The 12,363-nt window shown below is 35.7% G+C and overlaps 1 protein-coding gene across 1 annotated transcript in view; it reads right to left on the reverse strand.

Annotated features, from left to right (window-relative positions):
* Dok6 (docking protein 6) overlaps positions 1-12,363 on the reverse strand; it is a 416,578-nt gene that overhangs the window by 143,846 nt on the left and 260,369 nt on the right. Inside the window, exon 5 of the mRNA XM_021214877.2 lies at positions 12,038-12,227. Within this exon, the coding sequence (XP_021070536.1) occupies positions 12,038-12,227 (190 nt within the window). The remainder of the gene's footprint in view (positions 1-12,037; positions 12,228-12,363) is intronic.

The following is a 12,363-nucleotide window of genomic DNA, read 5'->3' on the forward strand; positions in this document are numbered from 1 at the left end:
TCTTTCTTTCTTTCTTTTTCTTTTTTCTTTTTCTTTTCATGACAGGGTTTCTCTGTATAGCCCTGGCTGTCCTGGAACTCACTTTGTAGACCAGGTTGGCCTTGAACTCAGAAATCTGCCTGCCTCTGCCTCCCGAGTGCTGGGATTAAAGGCGTGCGCCACCACGCCCGGCTAATATTTGTTTTCATAACTACCTCTGCATAGGATCAACGCTGCAGTATTTCTTTTTTTTCTCATTTTTAATTGTTAAAACTTAGGAAGTAAATTTTCTCCAGGTGTCTAAATGCAGATCATATTATTAAAATTAGTGAGACATCTATTTGAAACACCAATTTTGTTGTATTAAATATTGCATTTAATATTAGAAAGTATATTTTGAGAAGTAATTTTATAAAATATGGTTTAGGTTTTCTTGAAATTTGTCAGTCAGGCATGCCACTCATTTTGATTTTTGCTTTCCATATTTATGCGGCTATGTGAAGTAAAATTGCCACATCAGCAGTTTGCAAAGTAATATTGTCTTTCACAGGAAAAAAAATTGAGCATAATCAAGAGGCCTGTCACTTACTCTGCAGGTCTGGTAAATTTGCGATATTTTTGAAAAACAAGCTTGCATGGAAAATTGGTTGATTCTTTTGCTCTTAAAATGCAAAGTTACAATCTTGGTGAAAGAGCAATTGTTCCAAGCTGTTGTGAGAATTTGAATGAACACAACTCTCAAATGCTGTGCCTCGCCAAGGAAACAGTTTTCTATCTTTGTTTCCCTTCAGCAGTCTTCACCAGGGCATATGTTCCCTGAAGCTCAGGATGTCTTCTGGTTATAACCCTTCTGGTTATAACCAGAAGGGTGAATGAGCTAAGCTATCCCACCAGGATCAACGTTAGAATACCATGTTGATTGTTGATTTTCATGACTTAGTGGCACAATAATATCAATTTGTATGTTTTACAAAGGACATCTATGAGAAGAGTACTTTGACTTATTCAATTTTATTACACACATACACACATACATACACACATGCATGTGTATGCTCATACTATACAAAACAATACACAGTATACAATGGGCTACTAAATTTTCTTTTTTTCCAATTATTTTTATTGGATATTTTATTTATTTACATTTCAAATGTTATTCCCTTCCCCAGTTTCCCCTCCAGAAAGCCCCTATCCCATCTTCCCTCCCCCTGATTCTATGAGGGTGCTCACCCACCTGCCTACCCACTCCTGCCTTCCTGCCCTGGCATTCCCCTACACTGGGATATGGAGTGTTCCCAGTACCAAGGCCTCTCCTGCCATTGATATCTGACAAGGCCATCCTCTGCTACATGCGACTGGAGCCCTGGGACATTCCATGTGTACTCTTTTGTTGGTGGTTCAGTTACAGAGAGCTCTGGTGGGGGGGGGGGTCTGGTTGGTTGATACTGTTGTTCTCCCTATGGGTTGCAAACCCCTTCAGCTCCTTCAGTCCTTTCTCTAACTCCTTCATTGGAGACCCCATGCTCAGTCCAATGGTTGTCTGTGAGCATCTGCCTGTGTATTTTCCCAGGCTCTGAAAGAGTCTCTCAGGAGACAGCTATATCAGAATCCTTCAGAAAGTATTTCTTGGCATCTGCAATAGTGTCTGGGTTTGGTATCTGTATATGGGATACATGAGGCAGTCTCTGAGTGGCCTTTCCTTCAGTCTCTGCTCTACACTTTCTCTCCATATTTCCTCCCATGGGTATTTTGCTCCCCCTTCTAAGAAGGACTGAAGCATCTACACTTTGATCTTCCTTATTCTTGAGTTTCTCGTGGTCTGAAGCTAGGTTTCTGTCTTAGGCTTCCTGTGATGACTAGTTAGATCCACACTCAGATCTGCTCCCTAGAAAATCCCAAGTCTCATCTCCAGGGATTACAATTTCCCAACTCTTTTTCTGTTAATTCAACATGGACCAAGCCTGCCAGCCTTGTTTCTCTTTAACTAGAATAGACATACAAAGATATGATCAACATCTCAATCTTGAAAGAGAAAATAGAAAGTAACTATGTACAAAAAGACCAATATCCAACATCAAAGATAAGTAAAGGAGAGAAATAAAGAAAATGAGATGTCAAAAGGTTCTATCAAAAAAAGAAAGTCCTCGAATCTACATGTTAATACAATACATGCATTCGTGGGTGCAAGAAGGTCACTCTGTCTTTGTACTGTTAGCGGGTATATAAGTAGATATTACTTTCTTTGAAAACAATTTGCTATATTGTAAAATCATTTACAAATTTCCCATGCTTGATCCTGTTGTTCTTTTTAAAGCCCCTATTAAGAATGTAATCAAAATTTGCATTTTTTTCCATAAATGGTTTTGGAGATATTATTTATTAAAGTTCATTTTATAAATATCTTATGTGGAATTAATAATGGGCATTTTCTACATTCAGATACCATACAGTCATTAAAAATCTTGTTTCTAACTATTCCAAATATCATGATAAGCAAAATTAGTGATAAATATTTGTATGACTGGAATCTGGCCAGATCTATTGCCTTATGATACCTATTTTATAGAATAACACAAGATTTTTCTCTATTCTTTAGCTGCATTCTTTTCAGATAAGGTATTTTATTTCTAAGCTCATTGCCAAATATTCAAACAGTAGGAAAGAATATAAAATGGAAGCAAAAACCTCCTCCTACTTCCTTTCTTCATTGTTTTTCACAGGAAGTTTGTGATGCAGTTTGCATATAATTGTATGCAAATATGCAATATTTAGTTAACCATTTTATAATTTTCAACAAAGGTAAAGCTGGAATACAACATTAGTAGTGTGTCAGAGTCTTCTATATGATATTCTCTTTGAAAGGGTAATAGAGAGCAGCTGAGGCTTGGCACTGTGAAAGGGCAGTAGAAGTCACTGGTAAAAGAGAAGCTTCAGGGGAGACCCCTAGATGTTGGAGACACCAAGACTATGGGATAGCTGTTGAGAACAGTGTGGCAGATATGGAATGCAGCTGGCTTAAGCTTATCTGAAAATCTACAAGTGATATATTATAGCCAGAGACAATGAGCTGCCTAAACTCTTTGGTATCTAGAAGATCTAGTTTTTGCCAAATATTAGACATTAAATTTTACTGCTAGTCTTTGGTTTTGCTTATGTGTAATCATTTTTATGTATTTTTCTTTTCCTCTTAAAAAAGGAAAGCATGTAGTTCAATTTTTATTTTACAAGAGCAACAGTAAAAAAGACTGAAGTCTTAGAGATGTCTTAAATTTATAAATATTTAAAAATTTGTAGACTGTGTGACTTTTAAAAAATGGGCTGTTTTCAACTGTAATATTAACATGAGAACTCTGAGAATAAGAAATAAGGGGGATGGGGAATGGGATAGGGGTCTTCAGAGGGGAAACCAGGAAATGGGATAAAATTTGAAATGCAAATAAAGAAAATATCTAATAAAATTGTAAAAAAAAAAGTAAGAAAAAGAATGTTTTTAATTAGATACCATAATCAGCTAAATAAAGATATCAAATAGAATTTAAAAAAAAAGAAATGAAAAGGGCACAGCTAATAATGATGTGTTTGTATGATTAAGTTAACAAAGGGTGGAATGCATTATTTTCAGGTATAGCCAAGCCTTGTCAGCCCGATACACACCTGGACGTATCGGGGGAGAGGGAATATCAGTGGAGAAATTGCCTCCATCTAATTAGCTTATGGGAACTGGGCATTTTCTTGATTGCTGATTGATTAGGGAGAACTAACACAGAACTGTTGACAGGCAGATCTGGTCTGTATAAGAAACGTAGCTGAGAAAATTCTTTAAAGAATTGTTCCTCTTGAGTCTCTGTTTCAGGTCCCACCACCATATTCCTTCTTGAGTTAATGTCTTAGCTTCCACCAATGTTATACTATGTCATTGAATTGTAATCTGAAATAAATATTTTGCTCTCCTCAATTGGTTTTCGTTAGTGCTTTATCAGATCAAAGGAAAGCAAACTAGACCACTCTTAATATTTTTATAATAGGGCAAGTGAATTGAGATAGCAATTCTCAAAATAATTCTAAGTGATAAAATAAATAAAAGGTGCAATATTATTCACTGAAAAATCAAAATATATTTCACCATCACAATGACTATTATCAAGGAAAGAAGCAAAAAAAGTATTATTAATGTGGAAAAATTATCCCTGTGAATTAGAATGTAATTAGTGGAAATAGTGTGGAAATTAGTGTGAAGACTTTTTAGAAAACTAAAACTAGAACTACCAGAGGATCCAGCTACACTACTCCAGGAAATATACTTAAAGGAATATGCAGGGTACTATAGACACCTACAAACCTGTACTTTTATTGTATTAGTTATTGCCAAGTTTTGCAATCAGCATAGATGCTAATGAGCAGAAAAATTAAGGAAACAGCATATATAAATATAACTACACACATAAACATATATTGAAGTTATAGTCAATCATAAAGGAGAATACAATTGCAACATTTGTAAAAAAATAGAACTGTAAATCATTGTGTTAAGTACAATAAACTGGACTGAGAAATATAAATATCATATATTTATTTATATGTAGACAAATATTTTTAAATTATTACAATGCAAAGTAAATCATGTGGGAAAAGGAAGAGGATTAGTGAGAGGTAGAGAAGAGGAAGACTAGACAAAGTAATGTGGGGTGAGTACGAGCAAAATATGCCATGCATTTTTAAATATGCTTTCTTAAACCGATCATTTTGTATAAGGGATATTATTAAAAAATAAAAATATGTGTACCATATGATGTTTTAAGACATGCATATGGCATGAAACGGATAAAGAGAACCAATTATTTAATCCACCACATCAAGTCAGAATTTTTAATAGTGAAAACTTTTAGCATTTCAAAATACAATGTATTCCAATCTTGCAAAATTTTTCTTTGTACATGTGAATAGCATATTATCCATATTAGCCAAACATTCTTTCTTCCTGTACACATAAATTAGTTTGATTAATAGAATTTTGTACAAATGTACTCATATGTGTTGCTTAGAATAATATTCATTGGCTTAGACTTTGTAGAGTTTTAGAATGAGATAGTATATTAAATAACACTACTATAATTTGTGCATCCAGTCAACTTGCTGTTAATTCCATTGTTTCCATTTTCACTATACAGAAAGCAACTATGAGCATCCAGTAATAAATATCTTTTAAAAATAAATTTGTAGAAATAAAATTTCTCTATCATATGGTGTACACAAAAACTATCAAAGGACTTCTGTAAATCATATGTCAGTTTTCACTCACATTACCAAGAGAATAAGAATTGTATGTCTCTGCTTGACAAACTGGTGTTTTGTTTTTTGTTTTTTGTTTTTTGTTTTTGTTTTTGTTTTTGTTTTTGTTTTTGTAATGTTGAATGAAGTGGAGCTTTCTTTTAGTTTATCATTCCTGGTTTCCAATTTTGTTGATCATATTTTCTACATATGTTTTCCAGGCTATCAGTATAGCTTCTGTTACAAACTGACACTTTTAACCCATTTATGAATGCACTGTGAGGAGCTGGTTTGGCTGCGGACCCTAGATGGCGCCTGGGACTGCTGCCAAGTCTAAGGGCTAACAACTGACATCCTCATATCCCTCAAGATAGCCAGGTCCGTTAAACTGCACTGCACAGATGCACCACAACGAAAGATCAGATGATGTGACAAATGTAGTCCTGAGCCAATGAACTATGCCTANGTGGAATGGGGTGATGGGGAGTGGACTAGAGGGTATAAAAGGGGATGGCCGAGAGAGATCAAAGAAAAGGGGGGATCATTTTAGTGCACATAGTTATGCTCCTGAATAAACTGCTTTGAGAAGAACATCGGTTTCGTCGCTTCTTTTCTGCTGGTTGGAGACATGGACTATTTGTCTTTTAATTTAGGGTTGTAAAAACTGTTTAGATATTTTGAATGCATACAATTTTCCAGTAAAGATACAATTAGATTATTTTTAACTCTGGCCCTGGCTTGTCTTTGTTTGTTTGTTTAGGATGTCTTCAGAAAAACATAACATTTTAGCTTTGATGACACAAAATTAATCAATGTATTTCTCATAGAGTTTGGTTTTTTGTTTGTTTGTTTGTTTGTTTTGTTTTTTCGAGACAGGGTTTCTCTGTGTACCCCTGGCTGTCCTGGAACTTACTTTGTAAACCAGGCTGGCCTAGAACTCAGAAATCCACCTACCTCTGCCTCCTGAGTGCTGGGATTAAAGGCAAGTGCCACCACACTCGGCTTTATTTTAGTATTTTAAAAATCCTCATTGTAATTTTTATGACTAAGTTAGGATTATCTTCATGTGTCTTCTATGAGTTCATAATTTTAAACTATGCACTTTTGTCAATGCTTATTGGCCTAGTTTAATTTTTGTTGCAGTAATAAATACCCCCCAAAAGAGCATTGTAGGGAGGGAATAGAAAGTTCTTTTAGCTCAAAACTCCAGGTTACATGCAATCACAGTAAGGAAGTTAAGGCAGCAGGAAATTAAAATAGCTAATTGAGAGCAGGGAAAATGAATGCATACTTTCTCCATGCTTATCAAGTCTAGGACCTAAATCCTGAGTTTGGTGCTGTCCACCCCTAGGCTGGGAATGGATTAAGCTGAAGAAATTTATGATCTCAGAGGTCTGAAGGCTCAAGATCAATACGCAAGAAGTATATGTTTTTACTTGGCATGAAATGGATACCTTCTTGTCTTTAGATGACAAGGGAGATTAAAGTAAGCAAGGTCTCTAGAGTTTCTTCTTTATTTTTAATATTTAAGACTTATTTTTAGTTATATTCCTCTGTGTGGTATGTGACATAATAGAGCCCAGAGGTGTCAGATCCCCATAGAGCTGAGGATACAGTAGGCTGTGAGTCATCTGACATGTATCCTGGAGATTGAACTCAGATCTCCTGGAAAATCAGAAAGTGTTCTTAACTCCTGAGCCATCTTTCTAGCTTCTGTATCTGAACAAAGATTATATTATAATGGCCGCCCCATGTTTACGATCTTATCTTAACCTAAATATTTCCCAAGGGCCCTACAAATATGATTATCTTAGGGGTGAGGGCTTCAACATAATTTTGGGAAGACACAGTACCATCTGTAGATGCAAGTTAATGTTGAGTCAGGTTTCTGACTTGAGGTTGTGCAGTTATACTACCATATCTTATATAATATGGTGTGAAATTTCTTCATTTGTCTTCTATATATTGAGGATATTTAAACATATTTTCATTGCTTTATGGTCTGATTTCACAATAGACAATACTATCACATCAAAAACCTCAACTCAAAGAAATGTATATCTTATATCAAGCAATTTTTATACATTTCACTGGATCTTGAATAGCAGAGAAACTACTTACCCAAAGTTATGCTCTGAGCATCCGCTATAATTAGGGTAGCCATTCAGTATTTTCCTTTGATTTATTCACAAAGTCCTTTTGCATCAGTCACATTCTCAGAATAAGCCTACATAGGGAACTCTGGATTCTATTTCTAGAACACTCAGATCTATCTGACTGGCTTTTAAAGGCAGATGTTCTCCCAAGTGTTGTGGTTGGCTTGTTTCTACCCAAATTCTTGTGGCTTAGACCAAGAATTTAACCTAGTAGAATTTAACATTTTGTCAATAAGAATTCTTCAAAATGAGCTAGAAAGTTCCTAAGAGATTAGACACAGGCAAACTATAAGCTTTCTGAGGAAGAGGTGTTTTTTTTTTTTTTTTTTTTTTTTTTTTTTTTTTTAATGATTTCACCTATGTCAGTTTTATGTCAATACATGCTGTTTTTAGCTTTATGGTCATTGACTCACTCAGCCTCTGAGAACACAAGCCCACTAATATAAATAAAAAAACCCAGCACTGGCATGGACAAATGGCCCAGGCGAAATGAGTGAGAAAGGAAGCAGTAAACAAAATCCAACTCTCTCTAATCCCCAAAGGCTCTACAAATGTGATTACCTTGGCGGTGAGGGCTTCAACATAATTTTGGGAGTCATCTGTAGATGAAAATTCAAGTTGAGTTCAGGTTTCTCAATCCACGGATATGCACATGATTTTTCATTATTTTAATATTCATTTTTACTATGTTATTGCAAACAGACAAAACAAAACTGATAAGCCTACAACACAATGAATATTTGGAGAGTATGAACCTTTCCTATTCTAATGTGTTAATGTGTCTTCATGCATTTTAATACTGTTAAAATAGCAGTCAAAGTCATAGAAGCTTAACACATGCTACCAAGAACATTGTCTGGTTTGGGTCTATGGATGTTATCCTTAAAGCTTGAGCATATTAAAGGTAGGACCAAGAATTACACAGAAGGGTATGCAGTAGGAAGATAGCAATAGAAAAAAAAATGAAGAATACTAATTCAATATTCTTTTTGTTGTTGGTTTTTTTTTTCTTTTTTTTTTTTTTTTTTTTTGAGGAAATCTCATAGTATATTTCTGGCCTCTAGCTCACTATCTATACTAAATTGGCCTGGAACTCAGACACTCAGTTGCCTCTCTAGTGGTGAAATTGCAGGTGTGAACCATTCTGCTTTGCAAGAATAGTCTTTGAGCATGTGTCTATATGTGTATATGTGTGGATGTTCTTTTGCATACAAGTTCAAATGTTACTGCCTCCCTCTCCCATCTCTGTGAGAGTAGGGGGTTGTGTGCAGATGCCAGTGGGGAACTTTGGGTATCATTTTCAAATCACTGATCCCTTTGAGACAGGGTCTTTCACTGTCCATGTCTACCAATTAGGTTAAATGGGGGGACCACTGATTCCTAAGTATCTCTCTGCCTCTGCCTCATTTTAGTACTTAGATTGTAGGCACAGATCATGATGGACAAGGTTTTTTGTTTATTTATGTTTTATATGTTTTTTTGTCTCTGTGTTTTGTTTTTATTATGTGCGTTCTGGAATTGAAATCAAGTTTTTATGTTTGTTTGTTTGTTAAGCACTTTATTAATTTATCTCCCACAGTAAACAATGTTTATTTTATTGTTTATTTTAAATTAATTAACTTTACATCCCTGTAGGGCAGCGGGCATGGGGGAATAAAGGGAGTGGGAGAAAACCTGTGTCCCACCAGAGTTCTGGTGCTCTGGGTGGGTAGACACTGAAGGACTGCTGCAAGCTTTTCATGTGGTCCCGGGTGGGTGGCTGGCTGTGGGAAGGAACCCCAGCCCTCGGTGGGTAGACACAGGGAAGTCTGAGGTCTCTGGGCCTCATAGTGGTCAGGGATAACAGGTTCTCAGTCTCTGGCATCCTAGACACAGCTAGACACTGAGGAAGAGTTGAGAACAAAATGGGGGCTCCAGGGATGGCTCAGTCATCCCCAGGGCAGGAAGAGAGGGGGTGCTGGGTGGTTCCCATGTGGGTGAGAGTCCTTGGTCCAATCTGTGGCTGGAGAGCAGAACAGCTTTCCGGTGGGAGGTTAGATGTGGCTCTTTAGGGAAAAGCCTATCCCATTGTTCTAGCACAGTGGGCCTTGATAAACAGAGACAGTCTATGGTTTTAGAGCTTTATTGTAGAAAGACAGAGATAAAGAGAGAAGGTAAAAGGAAAAGAGAGGCCAACCATGGCCATGTGAAGAGAAGGGGAAAGAAAGGAGGAAAAGGAAAGTTAGAGATAAGAGTAAGAAAGGTGAGAGCTTAAGAAGAGTGAAGATGGCCCAGGAGCTTGGGGCTTTGTCTGCATGACTGATAACACAGAATTATGGAGTTGGGGGCACTGTGGTATCAGGCATCTGTCTCAGGGAATGTGGCTCACTGTTCCATCCCTTGTAAAGTTTTCTACTGGGTCTCTGGAGCAAGCCCCATTCAATCAAAACAGGCTGCCTTTCACAGCCCCACACACCCAATCATAGTTTCTCTTCCCTCTTCTCCTCTCAGTCCTTCCCTCCCAGCTTCTCTTCTCCCCATCTCCCTTTCTCCCCAGAGAAAGGAAGGCCTCCCATGGATATGAACCCACTTTGGTATATCAAGTTCCAGAAGGGTTATGTATATCTTTCATTGAGTATAGACAAGGCAGTTCAATTAAAAAACTTCTGGAGGTATTACTATTCCTGATATCAAGCTGTATTACAGAGATATAGTAATAAAAACCACATGGTATTGGCATAAAAACAGACAGGTTGATTGACAGAATCAAATCAAAGATCCAGAAATAAACCCACACACAAATTGATACTTGATTTTTGACAAAGAATCCAAAACCATANAATGGGGGGGGGGGGGAAGCATATACAACAAAGGTTTGACTAACTGGATGTTCACATGTAGAAAAATGCATATAGATCTATATTTATCATCCTACACAAACTCAAGCCCAAGTAGATCAAAAACCTTAAAACAAAACCAGATTAATAAAATCTCATAGAAGAGAAAGTTAAAAATAGCCTGGAATGCATTGATATAGGAGATAACTTCCTAAACAGAGTACCAACAGCTCAGATACTAAGATCAACAGCTAATAAATGGGACCTCATGAAACTGAAAAGCTTCTATAAGGCAAAGCACACCACTAATAGAACAAAACAGCAACAGAATGGGAAAATATCTTCACTAACCCTACATATGACAGAGGATTAATATCCAAAGTATATAAAGAACTCAAGAAATTAAACATCAAGAATCAAATATTTATTTTGGATGAGTGACTATCTAAAAATACTATAATCTATATAATATTGTAATTTCAAAGCAGTGTATAATTCTAAAAACCTTCTTTGTGTTGAAGTTTTTATTTTCAATTGTTATGAAGGTTGTAATCATTATTATACCCTGAGTTTCTAGGCAGAGAGGAACACATAAGTGAATGAACTCAGAGTTACTAAATAAATACAAGAGTCAAGATTCTTCAGAGAAATCAACATGGTAAAGTGTAATATTTCCTTGTAAAATAACTTAATTCTAGGAAAATTACTGTGGCTCAGGGAGTTTTGCTCTTAAATTTTAAGAGACATATGACCTGCCCATGATGAATATTATTAGAGCCCAGTCAACTATACCTGAATACTCAAACATTTGATAAGGAGGAAGTTATGAATTAAAGTTGTTGTTTCATATGTATTAGAACTTCAGTCATAATTTTTGTTTAAGACTATTTCAACAGTATACTAAATCAATTCCTACCTTCATTTCAACAGTATACTAAACCAATTCCTACCTGGCAAGACTGATGCATCAAAGCAACATTTTGTTACATAGAAATATTAAACCAAGGCTAAAAATATAGTTCACTGGCTAGGGCAATCACACATACATGAGACTTTGAGTTCAAGCCCTGATGTGGGAAAAAGTCCCTAAATTTAAGTCTCAGATTAGGTTTATATTTTACTGAAGAGGTTTGAGTATTAAAGTTATTAATTTGGTTGTATCATGTATAATTCCATGTACATGAATTGTAATTGTGAACAATTCATTCACTTTGGGCTTTTATGAGCATTATCCATATACTATGATAAAAAAGTATACCTTTTTTTAATGACAACTGTTGCTCTGTCAAAATTTCATCAGTCATTTAGATTCTTAACTTGTTTTAAATAGCTGAGTAGTATTCCATTGTATAAATTTAACTTAATCACTAATGTTATCAGCATATACTGGGATGAATAAGTTGTGTAATTCATCTGAAACATACAATGTAAAACATAAATAATTGTAAAAAAGCATTATAATATAATTTGCTTTTTAATAAACTCACAAAAATAATGCAAGTAATGACACAGTTAATTGTATATGAATATTACTGCATGAAAAAGGTCAAATTAATATTATAGTACTTTAATATCTTTCATTATTAAAATAGCTTAATATACATGTGTGAGACTGGAATTACATTGAGTGGATTAATTAACCTGCAATATAATTACGAACTTTTAAAAAATCATTAATAAGAAACCGAAGAGATTCATATTTGTTAACTTTGACCTTTCATAATTTAATAATTATACCTGGCAATGACAGCCAGAATTTCATTCACAGGACACAGTTATATGACTGTTGTACTTCTGTCATGAATTGGAACTTACCTTCCTGACTCAAAGGTGAACCAAGTTGAATCTCGACCATATCTCCTCAGCGAGCTAAGAGGCCACATCACTAGCTTGACCTTTGCATTGTGGATATCCCAGAGATAGATATTCTCATGAGTGATCTGCATTGTGCATTCACCATAAATATCCAGGTTGGGTGTAGGCATAAGATAAACATTGAATCGTTCTACAAATAAACAAAAAGTATGGAAAAAAGTCAAATGAAATGTTCTCACGTCCTTGGTACCGTTGAAGTACACTGCAAAACACTAACTCTCTCTCTCTCTCTCTCTCTCTCTCTCTCTCTCTCTCTCTCTCTCTCT

Source organism: Mus pahari, chromosome 15 (genome assembly GCF_900095145.1).
Source record: "Mus pahari chromosome 15, PAHARI_EIJ_v1.1, whole genome shotgun sequence".
Lineage (NCBI taxonomy): Eukaryota > Metazoa > Chordata > Mammalia > Rodentia > Muridae > Mus > Mus pahari.